This window comes from Cottoperca gobio, chromosome 6, assembly GCF_900634415.1.
Source record: "Cottoperca gobio chromosome 6, fCotGob3.1, whole genome shotgun sequence".
NCBI classification, from domain to species: domain Eukaryota; kingdom Metazoa; phylum Chordata; class Actinopteri; order Perciformes; family Bovichtidae; genus Cottoperca; species Cottoperca gobio.
The window spans coordinates 21886957-21914523 of NC_041360.1; the positions used below are offsets into that span (position 1 = coordinate 21886957).

General features: G+C 43.6%; 1 protein-coding gene across 2 annotated transcripts; it reads right to left on the reverse strand.

Moving 5' to 3' along the window:
• Positions 1-1281: 1281 nt before the first annotated feature.
• ppm1h (protein phosphatase, Mg2+/Mn2+ dependent, 1H) lies at positions 1282-27049 on the reverse strand. Of its 2 annotated transcripts, none has more exons than XM_029434515.1 (10): positions 26943-27049; positions 19429-19594; positions 17842-18198; positions 12064-12176; positions 11872-11956; positions 11553-11671; positions 7231-7294; positions 5760-5867; positions 3395-3546; positions 1282-3008 (listed from the first exon to the last, which is right to left on the reverse strand). In XM_029434515.1, the coding sequence occupies exons 2-10, from the start codon at positions 19486-19488 to the stop codon at positions 2861-2863; spliced, it is 1206 nt and encodes a 401-aa protein (XP_029290375.1). In that variant the 5' UTR covers positions 19489-19594; positions 26943-27049; the 3' UTR covers positions 1282-2860. The 2 variants fall into 2 exon arrangements, with proteins under 2 accessions (XP_029290375.1, XP_029290373.1); XM_029434513.1 differs by lacking the exon at positions 26943-27049 and adding an exon at positions 26470-26931.
• Positions 27050-27567: the final 518 nt, after the last annotated feature.

Sequence of the window (27567 nt, forward strand, 5' to 3'; positions counted from 1 at the left end):
GAAGCACAGGTGTAAATATTGAAATGAATGATCGCTGAGTTCCATTGAGCTGCTTCATTGTCCTGGTTGCGTGCACGCTGTCACACTCACGGCTTACTGGGACACTTGCATAAGACGATGCCGTCGTTAATGTTACGTAATGTAGCAACACCTGTGCTTCTCTTACTACAAGTCTAAATGTCTGCTTTGAAAAAAAAGCCACTTTTAACCTGATATTGACATTTCTTTGGTGCAAATATCAGATAATGTGCATTTTGGCAGATACTGTATATAAAATGTATAAGTATCTGATATCCGTGTTTTGTAGACAACATTTTAGATCCAAATTCAGAAATAAATGTTATAAATAAGTCACAGATACTGTCTTTCATAAGGAGAAACAACCTCTATAGGGTTCTGTAAGATAGAGCACTAGGGGGTATATAATGCGATGGTTTCCTTTTACGACTCGCAACCCATTGACCTGGAATGCATTTCTCATATGATACCTCTGTCACGTCATGAACGCTGAAAGCTTTATCCTGTGATTTGATTTAAGTCTTTCATATCGCTGCACTTAAGTATTGCACAAGTTTCACCTAAAACGTTGCTGTTCCACACACACACACACACACACACTTTTATGTGAGACTCTGAAGGGAAAGACCAGTTGAAATAGGGGACGCACATCTCGAGTGAGTGATATTGTGTGTGTGTGTGTGTGTGTGTGTGTGTGTGTGTGTGTGTGTGTGTGTGTGTGTGTGTGTGTGTGTGTGTGTGTGTGTGTGTGTGTGTGTGTCAGTGTCAAATTACGCCCTCGCTGCAGCCTCCGCCATGACATCTTCTGTCAGGCTATTCTGTGAACTGATACCCTTCATCATATTGCTTTGGGACTTCGCATGACACAGTTTGTCAAAAGAGGTGACAGTCTTATTCTATACAGTTACTGAAATGTAAAGGGGTTTGCCCCCCCCTCCCCATTCAAGTTCCTAAACAAGTTCTTACATTCCCTTTTGCATTCGACAGTCAAACATCTGAATATACAGAATTTAAATGTCAAAGAAGCAGTTTTAACACAGATTTTAGGATTTAAAATACTATAACGTGTATCTGCGTTCAGTTGTAGAGCCGGGACATTAAGCGTTAAGGAATCTTTCTGTTACTTTCCCCCCCCCCATTTGTCTGTTCACTCCCACACAACACAAAGAGAAGTGCATCGTGGAGCCAGGATCAATCAGCACCTCACATCTGGTTTTATGTCTTTACAGTGACTACACTAACTTTTTATCAATAACACAGCAGTAAAGTTTTTTTTTATTTGTTTTTTTTAATAGAGCAGAAAAGTGAGCATTTAAACCATTTCTTTTACACTGTTCCTTGGTTTCCAAAACAGAACAAAGTACGTCTTTTTGTTTCAGTAAGAAGTACATCACCTACAGTAAAAGAAAGAAAGTATCCACTTAGAACATTATGTACATTTTTACATTTAAATTAAGCGACTCTGTTCCATGTTTCACATACTTCCGCCACTCGGACGGCCGTTTAAGGTACAATATCTGCGCACATTTAGTAGAAGTGGAAAACTACAATCGAACAAAGGAAAATGTGGAAAGCCACGGAATCAGGGAACAATATTGATTGTAGACACATAAGATAAGTTGTCTATGTAATCGCCTGCAGTGATAGTCTTATTTATACTTCCTTTAAAGTGACACATTGTTAGAGGCACCTGCTATTCATAAGGATAGGTTTATCTTAAAAGTGACAATACATCCAACTGATACTGAGAAAAGGTAAACATGAAAGCATGACAAGTAGCATAATATATATGAAAAATATATATATTTCGTACAACACTTTACCATCACACACACCCTGTGAGACTTTTCTTTTTTTTTTTATCCCTTCAGAACATTTTTTTTTTACAAATCTTGCAGGTACAGGAGCAAATCATTGTAACTTGAATAATGGCACAGGAAGCGGCCGGCGATGCAGCTGACGTGGCGTGCAAACGGCCACTCAAAAGAGGACGATGATAATACGTGTTAATAGAATATAAAGGAAGAAAATGATGAGGTAGATGGCTAATGGTTAATGAGTGCAACGGAAAGACTTCTTTTAAAACTATAAGGAGTTTTGCTGACACGGACATCTTGAAAAGTAGCTCCTTCTGTTAGTGTATTCTTCATCAATGTGTTCCTCAACAGTAAGTACAGTATTGCAACTGCAGCATCAGGAGAACCTGCTGACGTACCGTCTGCAGTTTCCCCCTATGGACAACAGACTAACAATGGCAGATGACTGAACGTGGCTTATTTAAAAGCTTTACATGGAACAGAGGAGGTGTGATATATGACGGACATCAGTCTTCAGATTAGTTTTTTTTTTACGTTTTTTTTTATACACTGTACAGGTTTTCAACCAAACATACTAATCAAAGGTCTTACGCCTTGGGAGTATTTACATTTTCACATTTAGAAGTATTGTGCATGAGTTAGTAACTGCAATCCTGAGATGCACATCACCATCTCATCCGTGAGTCTAACGCTCGTAACCGCACAACAAGGTTCATGATGGCTTCCTCGAGATTGAGTTCAACTCTTCAAATGCTCTTTTCATGTTTCTTTTCTATAAAAAAAAAAAAAAGTACCGGACAAAAAAAGAGACCTTCCTGATTGAGGATGATCAAGGGGGGGGGGGGAAACAGCCTGGGGAGAAGAAGAAAAAACAATCCCATTTGTGATCAGAGACATCTTGGATCCCTCAGCGGAGGAGGAAGTCCACACTAAAGCACTTTAAAGAGAGCACAAGGGACGAGGGGGAACTGCAGAAGTCAAGGCAGGGTTACGTTTCGGGTGGTGGTTGTAGTTTCGTAGTGTGGCTAGTTCTGCTTGTTGCCGTACATGAGGGGAATGATGTAAGCCGAGATGTCATCTCCAGAGCCTAATCTGTCGTTGGATATCCTCCAGCCTCGATCCTTCAGCACCCCTCGTGCTCTCATTACCAGGTCTTGAGCTGCCATTGTGTACCTGACAAAATAAAAGTGAGAAATGATTACGGCGTAGCCTAGCATGGTGATACACAATAAGATAAATGGTCAAATCTGATAATAATTATGCACAGTATTTGACTAAGTACGCCTGCAGACAGATTGGGCGGGGCGGGCAGGGGGGGGGGGGAGAGAATCGGAAAATATTATGTTAAACTCTGGAAACTAAGCTCACAGGAGAAGAGGAGTCAGAGTGCCTCGTTAACATTCTTACAAGCTTTTCCTCGACATCAGAGAAATGACAAAATGTTTGGAGATTTGCATAATTACAACAAGATAACAGCGTTCATCCTCTGCAAATAGGACCGGGGTGAGGGGAAGTTCAGCCCTGACTGACGGCTGCAGCTGTGTGATGAGCCAACGTGCCTGTGCTGGTCGTCGGGGTCGCAGTTTGCCAGGAAACAGGTGACCGCTTCAGCTACTTCCTGGTTGGAGAGGACGTCCCACAGACCGTCGGTTCCCAGCACCAGAACGTCATCGGCTCCATGCTCGCACTCAGTCAAAGGGTAAACTTTGACCTGGAGGTGAAGGGGGGAAAAACGAGGCAAGGGTTGAGAGATGTATGGTTTCTAGGAATCATTTGAACCTGCTGCATTAACTTCCTGTGAATATGTCACGTACATAGCTGCATGGCAGAATACAAACGGCACAAACAGCCTACATTATCTACTCTTATTGCAATAGCATCAGCTGAGTTGATTGTATTAGTTTTAGTATATATATTTTAATTTGATGTAGCTGACAGCCGTTGTTCATTTGCAGCCGTTCTGCCAACAGTTTGATGACACGTTTGTTGGAGATACCATCTGCGTTTGTGATTCCCAGTATCGTGATATGACGTGATTTTTTCCCCCACTCTGCTGCTCATAATTACAATTTAAAGGATAGGACGTGAACGCACCATAAATTCTACTTTGAAGATGTTATATTACCAAAAAATCCCCCCCCCCCCCCCACCCCTTACTCCTGATGGTGTTTATAGTGCACTGTTTTTGACAGAGTAAAAAGAGGTTCTTACAGAAATGAAATAGTTTCAGTGTCAACACGTGTGGATTATATATAAACCATTTCTAGAAGGACATTTTACTATTGGACTTTCTATACAACCGTTTTTTTTACAGATACCTTAATAACGTAGGCAAGAATTTCTTTTGACACATCTCTCCTTTATATTTATTCTTCTGAAAGTTATTGATGGCCTCAAGCTTTCAACGATATCCAAAGATATACTGTACGTTACTGTGGCAACTCTTTTGTGCCACTATCTATGCCTGCGCAGAAAGCAGAAAATAATAGCCCCTGGCCTTGGCATTTGCAAAACCAGCCTTCATGTAATTTCTAGGCTACCCTGGGGGATTACCTTGGGGGGGGGGCTATTCACAACAAACACACCTATTTCTGCAGAGGCGATGGAGGAAAAAAATGAAAGCGGTTATAAAGGAATCAGAATGACCTCCGCGTGGATCATGAGCCTCTCTATGTTGGAGTTAAAGTCAAGCTTTGTGACAGAGAAAAGGACTGAGGCCGTTCATGGAATTGATTCCAATCCAAAAGCAATAAATGATCTGGAGAGGAGGGGGGGGGGGGGGGGTGATGACCTGCCACCGCTGAACGCCCGTGTTAGATCTCGTGACGATATGATGACTCAAAGTGTCATGGTCAGCGAAGAGAAATCAGTAACTCTAACTTGACATGTCTTACATATACTAATAACGTGTTTACACTCTATATCGGGGGGGGGAGTCAAACATGTGGCCCGTGGGCCAAAACCGGCCCGCCAGAGGGTCCAATCCGGCCGGCGGGATGACTTTGCAAAAAATGAGTTGTTTTGATCCTAAAGTAAAATACTGTTCCAGATGCCTGAGACGAAATGTGTTGTGTTTCTGTAGATCCACTGTGATCTGTAACTTGTAACGCACATGTGTAAATGATAAACTAATACTATTGTTGAAATTCAACCTTTATTTCTTCTGTAAAAAGATAAAGTTTGAACATTTTCAGAATGAACTTTTTTGCATAAAACGAAGGGAAACATTTGGAGTTGTGGTTATTTACAGGTTATCATGCTGTGATGTTACTGGTCCGGCCCACTTGGGATCAGATTGTGCTGCATGTGGCCCCTGAACTAACATGAGTTTGACACCCCTGCTGTATATGATCGGGAACAACAGCGACGAGCATCTGAAAAGAAAAGAAATGCAACATCTGAAAAAGGAGGCTGAACTACGACTGAACTCAAAAAGGCACTGAATTAAAGATCAAGACGATCCACGGTCTTCGTGACTGCTGCAATCATGTGCTGATAGACGCAGGGAATGTTAATGTGCACGTCGTTCACAGTGCGGACTGTTAATGCCCAAAGGCCGAAGTATTGAGGTGAAGGGAAGATCCACACACGCTATCAATGATGAGAATCACATTTCCATTATGTCAGTGCTGTAGTTTCCATATGCTCCAGTGTGGATGATGCGATGTGCTGAGTTTGGTAGCGGAAATGCAAATGTCACACATGAAACAATAACTAATGCTTACTTTAACTTTAAAAAGAAACTTTTTGAACTTTCTCACTTCCCTTTTTGGACATTAATCAGTCAACCAGAAGAGAAGAGGAGGCATGCAATAGTTTCTCTTGTAGTTGCACTCTTACTGATGAGTAAGTACATTTCAAAGTGTCTGTGCACACTGTGACGGAGGACATAATGAAGGGACACATTATCAAAATGGAGCCTACCTCTGGGCAGCAGGACAGGAAGGGCTTGATGTAGATGTTGGAGTCGTGCACTTTGAGGTTGTGATCCCCGAGGCCTCTGGTGACTCCGATGGTCGCCAACACACGAGCCTGCGGAAGATCAGAGGCATGTAAAGCACGACCTCTACCCGAGTCACACAAAGCAACGACACGTTCTTAAAGATGCTACTCTGAGTTTATTGGAACATGTGTGCGTGTGCAACTGACCAAAGGCGATACACTCCTGGGATGAAGTTAAGGCTTAGTTCGACATATTCCATGGCTTCAGGGAACCTGATAAGCGTAACGAATGACCTAGGACACATCGCAGGTGGATGTATGAGTACAATTTAGGCAAACAAGCTCAAGCTCATCGTCTGCCTCTTGAAGCTTTCTGAGTGCCTAACAGTCGTTCCCCGGGGCCCAGACGCCATCGGACGTATGTGTAAAGCTGTGCGAAACTCCTTTAGATTCCTAATGTCTGCACAGGTCAACACCACCACCGGCTGCTGGCACAGGACTGGGGAACTGGGCTAATTGAATCTACCGGACAGCTTATGAGACAGGGCAGCACATAAGGTCGGGGAGAGGAGCGCGAAGGCTACTCAGGCCTGGCAGGAATGAGCGTGGATCAGTATGCAGCACATGGAGAGAAGGAGACAGAGAAGGGAGAGCGTTTTTCAAAGCTCCTCCGGCGGAGAAGGGGAAACATCTTGGGATTAAACGTTGAGCGTTGGGGCCCAGCGGGCTGCACACCGGGCTTTGAAGTGCTCTGGCGTTCCTCTCACTCGCACAAAGCCCCCTCGCTCTATCTAGCCATCCATCTCCGCGCCTCACTTCAAAGGGGGAGAGGACGCGACGTGGGCACGGCCAACTGTGCAGGGGTAAAAACCCCAATGTGGTTGCAGGCGGAGAGAGCACTGTGGGGTGACATCTGCCCCGGTCATCAGTCAAACATAAATCTCCCGTCTGGGTTAAATAGAAAACGGCGAGAGCGTATTCAGATCTCTTACGTTTCCTCTCTGACCTTTTCAAATGCAACACGGACAAGACGCCGCACACCACCACATGTGCAGCATCACTGGGGGAAATGTCACGAACAGCGTGCTGAGCTCTTGACCTTTTCTTTTGTGTTACGTGTCAAACGTGTCAAATTCAAGTCAAGGCCTTCAGCGACGTTATATTCCAATTACCCAATTTCCAATTAGGGCTTCCTGTTACCTGAGGGACATAAACGCACAGAGTCCACTAGAGCAGAGATATCTTCTGTGCCATGGGTTGTGGGTGCACGATGTGTGAAAGAGGCCGGGAATGCCTTCCACTGGCCGTCTCCTCCACACAGTGACAAGGGGGGGGAGGGGGGGAGTGTGTGGGGGGGCTGACTAATGGTGCCCTGGTGAGTTTTGATTACAGGCAAGGCGCACAAGGCCGTGGGAGTAACTCTGTCAGCAAGCGGCCGTCGAGCACTTCTTACCTTCTTTCCTTCGCCGTAGATCAGGGGAAACTTTAGGTCATCGTCCTCGATGGTTTTATACGCCCTGCACAGAGGAGAGACGACACTTTAATTGCTTTTTTTGGTTTATGGCAGGCAGCGTACACGTGCCCTGGAGATACATCGCCCCCGCAGGCCCTGCAAGCCGAGCCGACTGGCACGAAGAGAAAAGAGCAAGCGAGGAGGGAAAAGAGAGACAGCGAGGGAGAAAAAAAAAATCCACCCAGACATCACACGGAGAACAGAGCGCGGGCATATCTTTCTCCTTTTTTTCTTCCTAACTGATCTTGTAAAAGTCTCCCTAGCGACAAAGAGAGAGACGTCTATGGATGTACGAGACACTCTTGGTTTACTGTTGGTTTTCTGTGTGACTGTGGCTGCAGTTGTGTGTGTGTGTGTGTGTGTGTGTGTGTGCATGTATGTATCTGGAAGTCTGAAGGGAAAGCAGCTGAATGATGCAAGAGTATCCACGTTTACATTCCCCCTGCTCTCAGAGCAATGTTTAAACTTCCTCAACTAATGAATAATTTACCGTTTTCAGACTGGGACCAGACAGCGCTGCAGTACAAGGAGAAAAAAAAAGAAAGAGACTGAATAATACTGTATGTATTCATGCCAGGTCTCGAGACACTTTTCACCTCTGTGCTGGAGCTCAGAAGCCAGCAGTGGAGAAACCCTGCACTCTTGCTCACGGCTGGTTGGACAGTTTACAGCTGTGTCACGATGCAGCACCACAAACGTTAGAAACGAGCTGCCAGGACACACTTTTACAACTCACAACTCACGGCAGGTGCTGCCAATAGAAAAATGGAAGGAATAATAAAACAAATCATAAAAATAGTTTGAAATTCATTTAGATGAGAAAATTAAAAAAAAGGGACATATTCTGAAAAGTCGCTTAAAACAAAAGTGTTATTTGCAGATGTCATGTGATCCCCACACACACACACACCTTATCCAATGTATTTCAGCTATTGTGAAGCAGATTAGCAGGGACCGGGATGGTTTTTACATTACCGCTGGTTCCACTCAGAGAGACCATATGTTTCCACCTTAGGCGAGCGCTGTACTGCTGCACTCAGCACTTTTCTTTTAACAGTGTGCAGAGCGAGGACTAGCACAGCGAACGCAGCCCACAAACACAAAAATACAGTTTGCAGCCTGAGACTCTTCAGAGCGCTGAGCTGTAATGCCAGTCCAAGAGTTTCCTCACTAATAGTTTGCAATATTCATGGTGTGGAGAAAGCTCTAAAACAGCAGTTTGATGATGTAAAACCTAAAAAAGAGACTTAATTAATGACGGGTGCAGGTATTACCTTCGCTATTTAAAAAGGGGAAACAGCATTTATCCCTGCAAACTTCTTTCATTTGAGTATTTCACCTTCAAGAAGTGAAGAAATACCACTACTACACACTCTTTATGTCATTATTTCAAAGACGTCTGGCATGAAATCCCCAGAGCCTGCTGTCGGAGACAGTCTCCCTCTCGAGACTTTTGTTTACAGAGAAGCCATCCTGTCAGGCTTGAGATAAGGAGTGTGTGACAGAAAAAAAAGGAGAGATACAAATTAATCCTGTTATGATACCTGCTTCCCGCTCTGGGACACAAATTACCCAAAACAGCGAGGAGAGAGTCGCTCAAGGGCCGTACTGTTTGACCACAACACTGAGCGCTTTCACATTCACGGGCTGCTCGGTCGCCTGATACGTTGCAGAGTGTGACCGACAGAGAGAGAGAGAGCGAGAGCGAGAGCGAGAGAGAGAGAGCGAGTGGGGGAGGGGAGAGGAAGAGAGGGATGCAGGGAGGGAGGGGGTTCTATGTATTATCCTCCCTGCAGGTGACGAGAGACGGGCAGGAGAGGAGTGATGTCATCTCCCCTCGGTGCAAAGAGGGGTGACAGAGAAACATTAGCAGTGTGTGTGCTTGGCATCCACATAATTATATACATCTAACACACACACACACACACACACACACACACACACACACACACACACACACACACACACACACACACACACACACACACTTTGAGGTGACTTTGTGTCAGCACTTGACGAATCAGACAAATTGGCGCAATTGACAGTTGGGTTCAAATAAACTTTTTGGTCAACCTTCACGGGCTCTCCGTAGATGGAGCGGTGCTTTCAGGAGCAAAGCAAGGCCGGAGTTAATGGCAGTGACCCAACGACTCTCCAAATGTAAGCTATCAGTCATATCGGTGCAAAGGCATAATGGACAAAGAAGGGAAGAAGAGAGGCGGGAGCGGGAGAGGGAGCGAAAGTGGATGACAGTGATGGAGGTGTGTGTTCGTCTCTCTCCTCTCACATTCATTATCTATAGGATCGGGGGGGAGAACAGACACCCTAGTGGGCGTGAGACAGCTTGAGCGCTGCTCATTGTCATTTCTCTCTGCCCTCCTATGTGGCCTACACACCGTCTGATTTTCACAACATTTTTCTTCCTCGCCCTTTTTCCCCCTCTCCTCCTCTATCTCTATTTCTATCTTTGAAACTTACATTTCTCTCTGTCACTGTCGCAATTTCCTTCTCATTTGTTCTCCCACCTCTCTCTTCCCCACCTTCCCCCCCCCCCCCGCCCGCCCCGGCTGGCTGTGTAGCCGTGGTGTTTGGATCGTGTCGAACACGGCCGACCGCTCAACATCCATCACTCCGGGACGTTTCGCAAACAAAACTGCCTGCCATCCTGGGCGAGCATTACAGTTTGCAAGGCCAAAGAGTCCAACTATCCGAGGGGGGGGGGGGGGGGGGGGAGGCGAGGCGAAGAACGCGAGGGAGGAAGACAGACAGAGGTGGGCTGCGGGCCTGTATGCCTTCATTAGAGCGTGGCCTTGATCATGGATGCCTTTGAGGGAGCTAGATGTCGGTGTACACCCACACACACACGCAGCATGTGGCCACACTGGCTGCACACACTGACAGGAGAGTACATGTGCAGCCTGAAAGGATCCTCTGCACCTATAGAGCGTCTGAACTGCACCTATACAAGATGACACAGTTATGTCACACCCACGCACATCAGAGCCACGCCGGCTGACAGGGTACTAATTTAAGACCTCGACTTAGTCCGGGTGAAACGAGCAGAACTGGGTTATGGTTAGAACCCGATTAAAAATACATCACAGGCCGTCTGCGCTGCTGAGAGAGCGAGCAGGCAGACGACATGCTGGGAGTTCTCGGCCCAATAAGGAACACAGCGGCTGTCTGACCTACATCTGATGAACCGAGCGGCGCCAGTGAAACACAACTGCACCTCACTCACCTGCACTCACATATCTACATGCATGTGCACATCCTTACTTACTGTTGCTAACTGGCAAACGCTGCTACACAGGTGTGTTAGGCCTCCTGTCCCAATCATCCAACACGGTTTCATTTGGCATGTCCCACAGTTCACGTAGAGTTTGGGCACAGATCGTTTATTTATTTATTTTAATCACAGAGTTGATTGCGGAACCTATTTTGATGGCTGAGGACGCTGCCAATTGGCATTTAACTTAATGTGACCACAGCAGTGTTTGTAATCTACTTTAGGATTAAAGTCCTTGGACACTTTGTTACTTAGAAGAAAAGATAGCGCACGTGAAATATCTTTCCCTCCCTCAGATTCCCGTTCCCTTTTCTCACCCTTTCACATTTCCATCCGTATCTCAGTCCTTCCAGTACGCACTCTCTCTTTGCTGCTTTCTCACACAATTTCCTAAATCTCTTTGACCTTTTTTAACCTCTCTCTCTCTCTCTCTCTCTCCACTGTAAGATAAAGAGCTGTCCTTGCTGTGCCCACAGATTCCTTCTTACATTCCTCTCACACACACACAGAGAGAAATGTCAAGGCCACTTCTTGGCCTCCTTCTCACGGTGAAGCTTTGAATGGCTTTACACTGCTGCACACTCAACAGGATAGAGATTGCTATTACTGGCTATTTCATGAGGGGCACGTTATAGGAAATCGCCCAAACGTAGATAATCACAAAAGTAAAGTCCCACCAAGGCACATTTATTAAGAGGCTAGGTAGCAGAAAAGATGTTTGACATAAAGTGCTCGTGAATAGATCCCACCAGATAAAAAAGGAAGTCTAATGATGTAAAAAAAAAAAGAAGTAATTTCAATGTTTAGCGTTAGATGATTTAGCAGGAAGGCTCACACACACACACACACACACACACACACACACACACACACACACACACACACACACACACACACACACACACACAGTGTCACTTGTGCATTGCGTTTGACATTAAGAGATGAATCCAGTCAGTAAATCACTCAAACCCACCATCCTGACATGGTGAAGTCACGGTACAGCATCCTCTTCCCCACCTCTTTTTTCTGGACTCTCCTCGGGAATTCCAGATGTGTAAACTCGTTCCCTAATAAGTGGGGCTGCATGTAGGCCTTTGATATGAGAAAGAAGGAAAAGATTGACATACCCAGGGGATAGGAAAAACAATTCCATTGTCTATTAAGCTGGCAAAGTGAGCCGGCAGTATAAGAGAGACGGAGCTAAGCATAGCCAGTATCTCAACGGGAGGGGAGGTCAGCGCCGCTAATATCTGACAGCTGTGCTCGCTAGAAAGGAGCTGCTTGTCTCTTACCAGGAACTGCAGTCGCTGTCTCTCTGACTCCGGCGTGAACTCTGCTGACATGGGGATAACTTCCCCGCCCCGGATAATGATAGCTCTGCGGGATAGGAGCAGACAAAACAAAAAACGTCTTTATTTAAGCCGAGGCAAAGAATGCGCGTCATCGCAAAAGACGCACTCATCCCACGTGCACGTGCGTCTCACCTGCTGTCTCCAGCGTTCGCGACGTAGAGCTTCCCCAGCAAATAGACGACCGCCAGAGCAGTGCAGCCACCTGAGATGTTGTAGACGGCTTTCTCCTTCTCGATCTGCACATCCTAAATATAAAACACACGTATACAAATTCATCTTCTGATGAGAGCACTGGTCCAAACACATCATCTGCAGATAATCACGTTTGTAATTGTCATCCTATCACGCCGTGGCAACAGAGCGCTTCGGCAGGAACCTTGACCACGATGCTATTATTAATTATAGCACCATAATGAATTCATTTATCAACAGCGCCATAAGTCTAGGAGCAACAAACGGAATGAAAACCAAAAGGAAAGGAGAGATAGATCGGCGGGACCAGTGGTTATTATACCAGTTAATTAGCCCAGATTAATTTGTGGCTAATTAAACTGAAACATTTTTTTTTTTTTTTGAAAAGTCCCATGTTATAAATTCATTAATTAGATGAATCATTAGCCTGTCAGTGAATTAATCAGAAATGTTAAACATAAATTTGAACCAAGCCGCTCACACTTGCTTTAACCCTTTTAAGCTCTCTGTGGCTGCACTGTGCTGCTGCTAACAGCCCCGTGCTGCTGCTAACAGCCCCGTGCTGCTGCTAACAGCCCCCGACGGGCCGTTAACGGCAAAACAGAAGCAGGAAGTTATCCTGGGAAAATGGATGACCCCTGTGGCGCCTCCTTCGCATCCCTCCGTCACTGTCAACAAAACGAGTTGGATGAAAAATGTTGCCGAACACATTTGCAGCGAGGCGATCCCCAACATGTTCTCCCATGAGGGATGTTACCCAAACTTAAGCATCTCGCCTTCTGCTCCACTGCTGACGACCTCCATCTGATTACAACTCTGTGGACGTGGGTGTTTGTGTACAGTGTGTGCGTTTCTCTAACAGGAGGCAGCAGTTTTGTACGTGTGCATTGTGTGTGTGTGTGTGTGTGTGTGTGTTTATTTGGCAGAAAAGACAGTAGTGTGTGTCAACCAGCGTGCATGTGTATGCATGAAAAGCAATCAATTGTGTGACCGGATGTGTTTGTACGACTTCACACGTGTGTGTGTGTGTGTGTGTGTGTGCAGACTGTTTTGTACGGGGCATGTGTGTTTGGGTGCATGTGTGTGTTTCTGAAATTCTGCACTCCATCTTTCTTTCCACACACACACACACACACACTTGTTACTGTACACATTTCCCAAGAGTGAGAGGGCATGATGGAGTATGGATACGTGTGTGTGTGTGTGTGTGTGTGTGTGTGTGTGTGTGTTAGGGAGGGTGAACAAATGTGTCCTTCACCCTGAATGAATTATACATCCATAGCGAGCCATACATATTTATTCTCGCTGTTTCCAATACCTCTTGCTGCAGGCAAAGTCTTTAATAATGAAAATGTCTGCATAAACATCTACACCTTTCTCTTCTCCACTTCCACAAGGAAGAATCTAACAACTGGGCAGGCAGAGAGACAAAATGGTTTCTGCACTGGTACAAATTAAGCTCTTTATTGTTTCCTTGAAAGAAAGAATAAAATGCCACGAGGAAGGACTGACAAATCAGGAATTACCAGATTTCACATCCATCTCACGTCACATCATATGACCTAATCAGCCATTATAACAACAATAATTGTCTTTAAATAAAGTAATAACCCAGTAAGTACAAATAAAATCTAATCTAAGGACAACAGAAGTTTATATTCTCCAAAAACCACTATAAACACACACAGTACACACCCACACATTAAACTACAGTCATGAAGAAGACACAGAAACTCCTCTCATCTAAAACACTGTTGTTGTTTTAACCTTTTAGATACGTCCTAAAAGATCACCTAGTGATGTGTTTGACCATTAAAGAAGAATAAGGTCACCTAGCAGGTGTAAAGTAAATGTTTCATATCTTCAGAATGAGCTTTTAACATGGCCACCATCTTCACAGCAATGTGCAAACCGGCTTACTCTCCAAAGAAGATGAGAATGTTTGACTGCTGTTGAGTCACTGTACTACCTATGAGCTACAGGTCAGGGCGAACACTACCTTCTCCGTGCTGTTTGAAATGTTATACGTTAGTGAGTTTGCAGAATCAATGAGAGCCTAAAGCTGTTAGGTCTAAAAACAGAAGAAAACAAAGAGAAGCGATGGCAGGAAAACAGGCGGAGCGTCACAAAACTATGGAAAACTGACAGTGAGACGCGTAATTAACTGAATGAATCCTTTTCACTGATTAGCAAAACATATCAGCTGTTTTTGAGGGCTAATGTTCCTTTAACACACACACACACACACACACACACACACACACACACACACACACACACACACACACACACACACACACACACACACACACGATTCATTTAGGTCAAAATTGTTAAAACATATTGATTTAGCTTCACTTCCTGAAGGTTAATGCTTAACAACTACATACATCATGCTAATAACTACAGTACGTAGCTTAATGGAATAGTTAAATATTATGTGAAAAACACTTCTTTGATGTCTGTCTGAGCACGAGGAGATCGATACACTGTGAGGTCTGAAGCCAGGAGGCTGTTAGCTTAGCTTAGCATAACCAGAAGTGGGATGGAAACAGCACGCCTGTCTATTTATAGTGTTCATAATTATGACCAAAACACTTCGGCTCCAATTAAAAGCAATACTTCGACATTTTGGGAAACATGCTTTAAACTTCCTTGCCAAGAGTTAGAGGGGAAGATAAGTGTGATAAAGTATGTTGCCGCGAGCAGCCGGTTAGCTTAGCTAAGCCTGGCTCTGTCCAAAGACAACACAATCTGCCCAACAGCGTGGTACGTCTTACGGGTTATGTGCGTGACTAGTTCTTGGCCGGGAGCGCTGGCTTCCTGGAGTTTCCTCCGTTTTGCATGGCAACCTCACGGTGATGATAAGACGGTGATTTCACACCACAGTCTTTGTACAGAATATACAAACAAGATATGTTGTGGTGAATACTGAGCTTTATAGGCTAGAGCTGTTGCTTTGTGCTCAGCCCTGTAAATCACATGGTGGTAAAAAAGTCAAGTGACAGTCTGCACAAGAATAGTGAAACCTGACCACACACACACACACACACACACACACACACACACACACACACACACACACACACACACACTAGCAGGTAGAGGTTACGTGTACATGTTTTACACTGAAGAGGATCGTACGAGGCTGGTGATCTCATCTCCTCTCTTTCTTTATATCTTTATAAGCCTTTGTCTCTGAGCTACATGTTGTTGTGATGTTTACACATCCGGCTTGTTTATCAGGCTTCAGCAGCCACACACGCACACGCACACACACACACACACACACACACACACACACACACACACACACACACACACAGGAATGCAGTGAGTCGTGTCAGAGGAGAATTAAAGGCGGATCCCGCTGATAAGATACAGACTCGATGAACTCGGAGGCAAAGATTTAGAGAGATACCAAACCTTCCCGACGTTCTCTCGACACTTCCCCATTTTCTTAAAGAATGAGCTTCATTAAAGAAATATAAGACTGGAGGCTTTTAGGGGGGAGATCCTGCCAAAATCGACTTTTGGGTAGTTACTCAGGAAAAGTTAAAGTGACAGTGTTTTTGTTCCAAGATGAAATGTGAACCAGATTGCATCCAATTTCATAAAGATTATGACCGAAATGTTTTTAATTTGGTGGTTGCATCAGTTTGTTCCCCACCTAAGGGCTCTAAATACAAGTAAACCCGTGTGTAATTAATGTGAAATACATTGTATATGCTTTAATATATAGCTTTCTGAAGAACAACTCTAAACCAACACAAGACAAAGTTGAAGCTACAACATTTGAGCTGCTCTGTGACATCAACTGTTTGAAATGGTGGATTTCAGTGCAATTCCCCTTTAAGAAACAGCGAGGACACGGAGGTCAAAGAGTGCAGATCCAGAGCGGTATGAAGAGCCAGAAAGGCACGTGAGAGAAGAGACGTAGATGTTTGCTGGGGGTTGTGGGGCAGATATACTTCTGACAAGGGGGAAAAAAAGGAGGGGAGAACAGAAGCAGCAAAGAAAGAGAAGCTTTGTAAAGTCAAAATATGCGCCGACTTTGTGAAAGTGGATCATAATGTCTGTTTCAATTCATCCATATCCTGAACCCTGCTCAAACAAATAGATCTCTGCACATTACTGCCATTCTACTTTAACAAACGTTATGGGACGTTAACAACAATGTGCAGCTCTAGTTCCTCATGACTGTGTGAAACAAAATCATCTCATCATTAACCATAAAGTGAGATTAAAACCTTTCAATTAATTAACTGATCTTTATACAATCATTAATTACACCTACACAAGCCATAAGTGCCCCAACACACTACTTCCCCTTTTATGGCCGTGTCGTTAGTTAGGAATAAGTAATCGCACACTGCCACCTAGTGGTGGAAACACCAGGCTGCACTGAGTATTATATATTTATTTAGCTCCACTGCCCTCTTATCAAGATCTAATTTAACCTCCCGGAGTGACACAAATGTTTAAAAGCATTTGTGCTGTGCAGAACGGGCTCGAGCGTTACTGGCGTTCTGTTTTAACCTGTTTATGCCGGGGTGTAAAGCAGCAGGACGTCTGTCAATCACACAAATAATAATCTAAATAGATGTTACTCATGTTTTTAATCAGTAATGCTTCATGTGCTTTTTTTTTTTTCTTCTTTTAATCCCACGGGGCCCACTGTATCTTGTGTCCTCAGCTGAAACTATTTAGCTGAATATAATCGTATGGAGATCTTTCCTCTTTCACAAACCATTGACCACAGGCCATTGACCTTTGACCTGAAAACAGTGTGTGACCTCTTCCCTATTATCTTCTTGTATTTATTTCTTCTTGTGAAGCACTTTGTCCCATTGTTAAGAAAAGTGCTGTATAAATAAAGAGTATTATTATTATATTATTATCATCATACTGAGCACACTACGAGCAGCAGAGAGGGGAATCATTGTGGGGAGTTTTTATGGGTGTTTTGATAAAGTATATTTTCCACCGGCCGAGTAGAATAAATTGTAACTGTGAGTTTAAGATGACCACATCCTCAGCCCTTCTGAAAGGAAGCTGCAAAGAGCTTTCTGCGTCTTTCTTTCCAGTCTGCTGAAAGGGAAAGGTTTTTAATTCTTAAAATATAGATTTTGTATTTAGTGTCGTTTCCCTGGTTTGAACGGGGTTTAGACATTCTGTATACAACGTGTTGTTTTATTATTAAGGTCTGTTGTGATGTGGGTGTAAAGTAAATTGCAAATGCATGCAATAAAAAAAGAAATGATGGTATTTTGATTGAAGGTTTGCATTTAGAAGACATTTCTTTCTTGTTCCAGCGACTCGTTGTTTTCAAGCAATGCAGATGGAAAGGGCCACGACTCGCCCTTTTTTTAGCCCAACGCCGGGCGATTTGACGAGTCCAATGTTATTCTTGGAATTATAGGACATGACTAACCAAAGTAGCAGCAAATGAGGAGCATTAGGGGAAAGTCTATACGGAACAACAAGTCCTAAGAATAATATATTACACATCATAAACTGATATAATGCGTAATGGCACAAAAACTGAATCAGTGACATCATCATTAAGATTTTCTGAAGGTGAAATCGTCCTTTTTTCCAGGATTAGAAGTTCGTTTTGTTTTATTTAGTCTTCGTCTTGTGTTCGTATTTAGTCAACCTCAACATTTTTATTTAGTCAAGCTAAACTAAACTTCCCACCAATCACGCGCCTCTTACCATGTCTTTGAAAGCGTTCTCGATGGCGCCGACCACCAGGCTCTCGTGTGAAACCTTCTTCTCAGTAAAGAAGCGTGTGGGTGGGGTGCTGGGGGAGCCAGGAGCACCTGCGGCGCCGCGGAGCGAGGCGGCCCTGGTGAGGGCGCGTTGGGACGTCGGGGTGAGGTGGTGATTGACAGGCTCCTCCCCGAGGCATGTAGGGGGCAGCAGGTTTGGAGTGCACACGATCTCCAACACCTCCTGAAGGTGCAGGGCGATGTGGTGATGTAGAAGGCGGGAAGCCATTACAGCCACCCCGGAGCCGGCGTGGCCGTCGAACAACGCCCAGTAGTGGAAGGTTAGTTCTTCGGAGCTCTCCTGGATACAGATAAGAGTCAGATGCACATCAGACGCATCAATCAATGGATGGAGTGCATCATCATTATGTTTGTCAGCTGATAATTGTTATGTCTCATCACGCGTCATATGATGTACTGCTGTGGTCAATGACGTTTTAGTATCCTTCATCTTGGGGGGGTGAGGGGGGGGGGGTGCCCCACCTGGTCTGCTATGATGTTAATGTGTGCTCTGGGATCAAAGCCTCAATATGCAGGTTTTAATAGCCCCGACATGATGCACTGTGTTCATCTACACAAGTGCCGCCTCCCACACAACGTTTAGACAAAGTGTCTTTTGATCCGGTTTTATTCACTGCACACCTATGATCTTCTGCCCCCCCCCCTCCCCCTCCTCATTCTAAATATAGAGCAGGCAGATTGTACAACATGAAGCAAACAAAGAGCAGTAGAAAGGCTCGACTCTACTTCTATTCTTGGGGGTCCAGTATCACTGCAGTGGTGAGTCAGAAGGTACTTGCATGAGTTTGCTGTAGGCTCTGGGTGGGCCTGAGTAAAGTACTGGTGGGCTGAGGGGGGGACATGTGTTATCAGCAGTATTACTTTTATACAGATATCTATTGCCTTTGAAAAATGAAATGACAAAGTGCTTATTATGAACCGTTAGAGATGAAAGAAGAAGAGCAGGGAAACACAGAAACCACAGAGGGCACGTCAAATGGAGAGATAGACGTCAGTGTTTAGTGGTCTTCAAAGTTTTCTCAGCTGAAAATGGACAGTCATTGAATAAAGTGAGTCAATGCACTGTGCTCGCTGTGAGCTTAGGGTTAGCCCTTTGTACACAACATACTGTATTTGCAGAAGGACACGTGGTTAACTTTCGTGTGTTCCTGTGAGCAAATGCATCGTATGAGAGGCTGTCGAGAGCTGCTGAAGGCCGAGGCTGCGATGTGTAAAGGACGCTGTGCTGTACGCCCCAATGAACTGCTGATGGGACGGGACGAGGGGACAGTGGGTCCCAACAGCAGGCCCCCAGGGGCATTCAAGGACTACATCCACCATTACCTGGAAGTCATCAGTGAAGAAATGCTACACATGTAGAAGCTTCCAGTCTGTGTCCAGTATTAGCATTTTATTCATTCGTGGCTCAAAATTAGCATTTGATTTTATAACATGTGTGTGCAGATTCATCATTCACGCTGGAGATGGTGCAGAATTTCCCGATGGGAACAGACCCGTTAGTTTGACTCACCAGACTCTCCCGGGGGCCCACACCCTCTCCGTTGGGCAGGGAAGACCTCCTGCGGGCCATGGAGGTCCGGTTGGGCGTGGAGCATCCTGCAGGTCTCTTTTTGACCACCAGCACCTCACAGCAGGCCTGGTCCTCATTCAACGCACTCTTTCCAGCATTGATCACCCTAAACAGAGAGAGGGTAACAGGACACCTTCAGGTATGAGATAATACAAACAATTATAATTAATTAAGTTAAAAAACGTATACATTGCACTGTATACAATACTATATAATAAATATTTGTGAACGAAATCCAGAAATCTCGTAGTGCAACAGGAGAGCACGATGTGTGAACTATACATGGTACAAATACAGGTACAAGTTTGAATAATTATCATCATTAGGTCATTTAAGGGATTAACATTTCAAGCTGTGCCCTTTAAATCCTATGGTTTTACTAGGATACTATAAAAGGTTCCCTTTATGACAATGGGAGATAAAGTCAGCAAATACACACTCTTTAAATACACATCTCAGTTTGAGACCCACGCGATAAATGCTGCAACACACAGCACCTGGGAGCTGGTGCACTGCTGCTGCCAGCTGCTGTGGACGTGGAGAAGCACACGCAGCTTAACAATGCTCCAGGCATTCTTCATTTAGCCACACCGTAGGCGATGTTAAGTTTACAGAGGCCCTATTAAAACTGTGCATGTGGTAGATAGACGGAACAAAATATGTATTTGTGGAAGTCTGTCACTTTTTACTTCAACAGATGGCTGTCTGGTTATTAAAGACGTAGAGACTGGTAGCATGTCTCTATTTCTTTAAGCAAAGCTTAAGTGAGAATCACATCAAAATGAGACATTATATGGCGACACATTGATGTAAGAGGCAGCCATAATTAGTCCCCCATTACTTCCGTATGGAGGATCCTGCATAAATAATCCTAATTGGTCATGGAGAGGACCATGCAGAGCACAGATCCTCTGTCTCCAGCTAAGAAAACACTGTAGGTTGTAAAGCGGGCAGGATATTGACTGGGCAGACCTTCACTCAGGGAGATTGATTTTAATTGGGAGACTTACACAATGGGCTATTCACCATGTCCCTGTCCTGAAAACTAAAAATAACACACTCCCTGTAGTGTGTTAATAAGACAGGTTGAGAGGAAACGTCTACACACAGTTACTCAACTACTGTAATAGACCTACACCTGGTTATATAAGTGTGAAGCATGGAAAGATGCTCCGTTCAGAACAGTGCGGAAAACATTTGTCAATTAAATCGATTTGTGTGTCGAATCAGAATTATTACCAACAATAAAAAAAATATAAAAAACGTCATTTAAGTCATTTGTCCACACAAGATATATATATATATATATATATATATATATATATATATATATATATATGGCGACAGCAACTATTATATTAAAACAAAACTAAATATATAAACACTTATATATTTATATATAAACACTTATATATTTATATATAAATATATATATATATATATATATATATATATATAATAATATATATATAAATATATATATTATATAATATATACAATATATATATATATATATATATATATATATATATATATATATATATAAATATAATATAAGTGTCTATATATATTTAGTTTTGTTTTAATATAATAGTTGCTGATTGAGTCACACATACTTTAGAGAAATCCCTGATATTACTACAAAGTTTTTCAGTTTTATTGTAAATTACTGCAGATTATTTTTTCCAAACGTTCCCGGCAGCGTTAGGTTTTTTTTAAGTTTGCGCCACAACTCTCAAGTGTTGTAATATAGTTTAAGTTTTCACACAAGCGTTTAAAATCCGTTATGCTATGAAATTATGCTGTGGTTTTAACTCCTTTCCCGAACTTCATGCGAGGAAAAGAGGCCACACACTTCATGCGCCATCATGCATGTCTGAGACCAAAGCACTGCAGGGAGATGTTAGTTTTGACCCGGGAAGATCACAAGATCACAGTTGTGCTGTCGAGACTTTCATCTCTGATATGAGAGGGAAAAGCCATCCGGACCCTCGAGGCACGAGTCGGGTCGGAGAGCAGGGCTGTCACATTCGGTTACCTCATTTCATTTCTTCACATTTGAGACAATGACATGACCTTAATTACTCTGCCAGAGCTGTAAACTACAGCGTCCTTCTTTTCAGGAACACTTGACCTGAACTTTTGCTTCCAAAAAGGCAGAATCCAACATTATATATTATACAATGCAATATTAAACACTTGCATAATGTGTCAAAAGTGAATACTTTCCCACTCAGCTGTATAGCAAACACACGCCATACTTCTTCATACATACAATTAATCGATTATTGATCAGCAGAAAATGATTAGACAATCAATTTGACATGAATTGCACAGCCCAAAAGCAAACATAAGTGATGCCAAGCTGTTAAAGAAACACACATGTGAGTACAGTTTGTCAGGTTTGCTATTGAACCGCTGCATTACCTGATGCACTGTAACTGATTCTCATGCAGCACTTCATTCAATGTATATGTTGTGTTTAAAGTTCCATGAGGAGTCTTTAATCTACATCTTGTATATTAAATACTTTTGGTAAATGCATCATCGTGTTGATGAAGCAGGAACAACACAAACACATGTGCTGCGTCATGTGACTGAGCACTAAGTGCTGCTCACGTGCTTCCTAACCACAGTTGAGTGGAAACTTAACTTAATTTCGCTCCTCGACAGTGAAAAGAATCTGAAAAGATTGAAGAAAAAACAAATGCTTAAACTTACAAAAAATAAAATAGAAGGATAACGTGCACAGTAAAGACATTACTGTTGTGTTTACAACACGTGTGAACACTTCTGCATGTGGAGCTTTCTTATCTCTATTTCCTTAACCTAGATATTAAAGCTGAGTATGCAAAAGTACAGCCTTCTGCTGACACTCACACATGCATCACCTGCAGACAAAACATGGCGTTAGCAGTGGCGGTGCTAGTGTTCAGCTTCCAGACACACATATTGATTACGCATTGATAAGGACTGCTCCTGAGGTTGCAGTATTTTATTGAAAGAGTAAGTGAATGAACGAGTGGCTGGGAAAGCTTTGTCACAACATATTCTTCACCCTCTCATCGCCAACGAGCAAGATGGAGAAGGTGAAGAGAGAAAAGAGGTGGAGGAGAGGGAGAGCTGAGCTGAAGCCCATTTAAGAATCATTTTCCCATTGATTAACCTCTTCTTCTTTGGCATAATCAGGGAGAGAAACTTTCCGTCTACTATACCTACGCTAACTGCCAGCCGAGACAATACTGTGCGTCGAGGAGGAGGAGCCCACAGTTTTTTGCACCGTTATTATTAATTATATGAATTAATCATAAGAGGATCTTACACCGGTGACTGTAACTAAGGCTGCCACTGATGATTATTGTCATAATCAATTTATTTCTCAATTATTTCCATCATTAATCGATCACTTTTACATTTGACCGCATCCAAAGAATTAAGTGACGGAAAACTTGAGTTTAAAGTGCTGATGGATATTTATGAGGTGGCCTTTAATAACTTAAGTGCACAAACTGCTGTATATGTACACTAAGTTGAAGGTGGTGATGTCAGAGGCCACTTTATTAGGTACACTTGTATGAAAATGTTTGAAACACCTCTCAATATAATTCAGTCTAGTACAACAGCCACATTTAACTGTGACTAGTAATGAACAGGTGTACCTAATAAAAATGGCCACTGTGTGCACATATGACTTGGCATTTTTTGAGTTTGCAAAAAAGGAAAGAGAGACAAGCGAGGTCAAACCCTCACAAAAGTGAAAAGACTTCCTGGAAAGAGTGATTTAACGAGTGATTTAACTGGAGGTGACACCAGGAGCAGTTTCCTCCATGCCAAGCGGCATGTAAAACAGCAGCGCAGTGATCTACTGGAGAGGAACAGCATCGATGTAGCCCGTCTATATAAAAAAGGGAGGCCTGTAAGTGCGCTGGAGGAGAGAGGGCGTCGAGCAATACTCACTGATCCATTCAAATGATTGTGCTCAGCGGAACTGACAGTGCACCCACTCACAAACAGTGCATCAGAGTCGCTCCCGTAAAGCTAGAACTGCTCTCCCCGTCTCCACAGGGAGCGAACGCAATAGCCCACGATAACCTCAGAAAGCTCAGCTCAGAGAGGCCTACTCAAAGACAGGCAGGAGTAGGAAGGGAAGAAACCACAGCTACAGATCAGGAATGTGCAACTCATCAAGCTAAACTTTGATTTTACATTCTACTGCTAATGATACCAACACGATGGAATCCTCTCACGTTCATTACAATGAGGAAATAATGAGTACGAGCGTTTATATTCAGCTAAATCGACTGGATGCACACGCTGTGAAGATTCCCTTCAAACCATGTTTTCTTCAAAGAACATATTGGATATATATATATAAATAATAGCATCAGGCATTACAGGCCTACACAAAGCTACCGGGGCAGCTGGAACCACCAAGGCTTCAAATGCACCGCAAGTATCTACGCTGGCGTTTTATCGGTCTAAGAGATCCGCACTGTTAACCCCTTACATCCCATCATCTCATACGGGCTCATGTTTTCTCCACAGGCAGTGAGATTTCACAAACAACAAAGCCCGCTGGTCAGCCAGCTGTTGACAAATCCCCAGTATGGCTCAACCCTGGCTGATGCTACTGCCAACCTGGCACACACACACACACACACACACACACACACACACACACACACACTCTCTCTCCTAGAGCAGCAGCATGACGTGTACTCGTGAAGTAGGGCTGTTCAACTGATCCCGTACATCTTGTTCAGGTTTGGTGACACCTCAGTAAAATAATGGTGTTGTTTCAATTGTAAACTAGCAATCATTCTAAAAATAGCTGAAATGATGCAGCCTACTTCAGAACATGAGTGAGTATGGTTTCCTTTTCTTTTTCGAAAAGATTAAAAATTCTTCAAGGCTTAGATTAGCATAAAGAAGCCTAGCGGAGGGCGTGTGTACGAGGATCAAAGGATTTCTTCATTCCATAGGAAGCAGAGAACACATGGATCTCTTTTAGTATGGAAACTGTCAATTAATCAATCGACACAAATCAATTACCACCAATCAACACATTGATTCAATTAGATAATAAATCAGCAAGAAGGCTACATTTAGTCTCCTTCCACTTTCTGCAATGTGAAGATTTGCTGCCGGTTTGTGTGTTTTTTTACATCACAGCAAATTGAATATCTTTGACAAAACAAGCAACTCAAAGACATCACCTTGAGCAACACTATTTTCTGACATTATGTTTCAAACGATTCATCTGTGAAAAAGGAAAAATAGCCACTGGATGAATAAAATGTTAGTCGCGACCCTAATCTCTCTCTACATGCTGGTAGAGTGTGAATATGTCCTTGGGGGGGGAGTGAGACTGACCTGGTCAGCCATGTCGAAGCCCTGGCTGACTTAAGATGACAAGTCTTTGCACATGTACGTTTGAGTTCACAGAACGGATGAAACATCGGACGCAAATAGAGAGGGGGAGTTTCTGCATGCAGCTTTCCTACTGAACGTCGAACATCATTGATTAAACAATACAACTTAAAAAAAAAAAAAGGAACAGACGCTCTATCGTAACAGGATGAAGACGTCACGTGAAGGGAAAAACACAGAGCAAACTGACTCTTCTTTGTGAATGTATGAATGCAGGGCACTAAACAGCTGTGTCACACACTGTGCAGTTAGGATTGTCTCAAGGAGTCAACTGTGACCTCTATAGGTTATGATACAGCCTCACTCTTCACTAGACCACCCGGATACTTCATGTGGGACTGCATGAGTAGAAGTGATAGTGACTCTGTGCTCTCGGGCGTTAGATGATGATGAGTGTATCCTACTTTTGGGTTTTGTTCCGTCAAAGATAAATGTAAAGATGAAGTGAAAAGGTTGCGCAGGTCTTGTTTTAGCCTGAGATGGCATACGGCACACTGCTCTTATACCGCCATGCTGGCTTCCCCTTCCAGTTTGTTGCCATTGGAAAAATATTTCACAAACTCTGCATTATCTCATGTTATTTTGCCATTTGTCTGCAGCTGCACTCTGTACTGACAACACGGTTTATAGAGGCAAAGTAACAACAAGACTTTTCATGAGTCAAGCTGCTGCACGAGATGCTGTTTATAATATGGCCTTTCAAAATACAACACAGCTGCTTTATTACAGGCTTGGCATGAGGATGATGGGAGCCAAATGGATTGTGTACACCCAAACATAAGATGCAATATCAATAATAAAACAGGTGATCTTACGGTTTGTCCAGTTGCGATTCTGGTCTCAGTTGCCAAGTAGAAAGAGGACGACGTTTAGCGTCTCACAAGACAAGAATTAAATGAGTCAAACTTCCATCCTGCTTTTCTACAAGTGATAAGGCTACTGTGTCTGTGTGTTTGCTACTACACGGTCAGGTCTTACCAGCTTTGCTGAGACACTGCATCGTGTATGCACACAACATAGCACAGAAACAGGTAAAGTGGTAAACCTGGTGACTATTTGTGAGAGCTTTCCTGCCTGGCCTCATATATAAAGTGCCAATAAAACATGTTGCTATTCAAAATAAAACCTAGCTCTGTGGATGCAGTTTAATGTTGATGGCAGTCACTATGATGTCCTGTTTTACAGTGAGTCTGCACCAACAGTAAGCTAATGGTACTTCTCAATGCACTACGTAATCCCAATAATAAAGCAGTTGTATATGGCCTAGATTATAGAGATCTGTTAGGTGGAGGTAGGCTATGTTGTATGCCCTATGGTATGGAAACTGTGATGTTTGTTTATACTGTGATGTGAGCTATTACTGGAGGAATAAATGGGGAAGGGCCTCGGCCTATTTTTTATTCCACATATACATGAATCATGCAATAATAACAACAAAGGCTGGTGCTCATGTGCACGCCTTGCTGGGTGATATTAGCGGTCCGGGAAAGGACGCTCTCACTTCCAAAAGGATGCTGTGCAAGAAAAGATGGACGCATGCAGGTTACTCACTCTGCGTAGCCGGTGGACCACGGGAGACGTTTGGTCTCCTTCAGTATGAGGATCGGTCTCGCGATGTGATCCGCGGAGCACTCTATCTCGTCCGGCGACAGTCCCAGGAACTCCGGTCTGCTATACGGATATTTCAGCGGCAGATCCGAGCCGCCGGGATGGTCACCGTTAGAGCCACCAGCCATCATACCTCCCATAAAATTGGCCACCGCCGATTTCACCCGCGTGAGCATGATCCTGCTGCAGCGTGGGTCCAGGCGATGCGATTGCGTGAGTTTCCCCCCGCCCGACAGATCCCCGCACGGCGATGCAATTTCGCGGTGTGAAAGGTAGACACACAGCGGCCGGGAAAACTCATTCAGCCTCGCGCTCCCTCGGTGAACGCGGAAATAAAAGCCCCACAGTAGACACACACACACACACACACACACACACAAGGCAGGCAAGAGCTGCACGCTAGTCATGTGACAAACCGGTTGCTGCTGGTGGATTTGGTCGCTGTGGCGTCTCAGTGAGCAGCTTACTGTTGACAGTGCTGGAGGTCAAAGGTGCGTAAATCCCGCAGTGACAAATACCTCCTGGGCAAGGTGCAGCGGAGCACTGGGTGCTGCCGTCGGAGGGATGACCCATGAAGAAGTAGGCCCTCATTCACACAGGAACACATATTAATAAACACACTTGTAATACTCCACATGTGAGCACATTTCCCACATGTTAAACACACAATGCATTGTACATTTAGGCTACTCATAGTACATTGAACTGGACAAATAATATTATTAACCAATATGTAGTTAAGTATTGAAGTGGTAACCTTTCTCATTTGATGAAGGTGATAAAACACTGAAATGACCATGTGGTATGCTATATCGGCTATATATATATAAAGCATATATATTATATACAGATATAATATATACAGCATCCCACAATGATGTTACTTTTGTTTGGGGTCAATTAGAAGTGTACATCCCTGTTAAGCCTCTCAACTTTTATAATACTCCAATAAAATAAATCCTAATAGAATTATTTGGGATTTGGGAAGAATAGTGCTGCATAAAAAATACTGTCAGCATCAATCACAGTTATAGGCCAAGA

Excerpts from the sequence above, each read along its gene's own strand:
- ppm1h (XM_029434513.1), bottom strand. The coding sequence starts at position 26,702 with ATGCTCACGCGGGTGAAATCGGCGGTGGCCAATTTTATGGGAGGTATG. Across the intron at positions 19,595-26,469 it reads TGGTCCACCGGCTACGCAGA|GGTGATCAATGCTGGAAAGA; the intron begins GTGAGTAACCTG and ends CTCTCTGTTTAG. Across the intron at positions 11,672-11,871 it reads GACAGCGACTGCAGTTCCTG|GCCTACATGCAGCCCCACTT; the intron begins GTAAGAGACAAG and ends CTCATATCAAAG.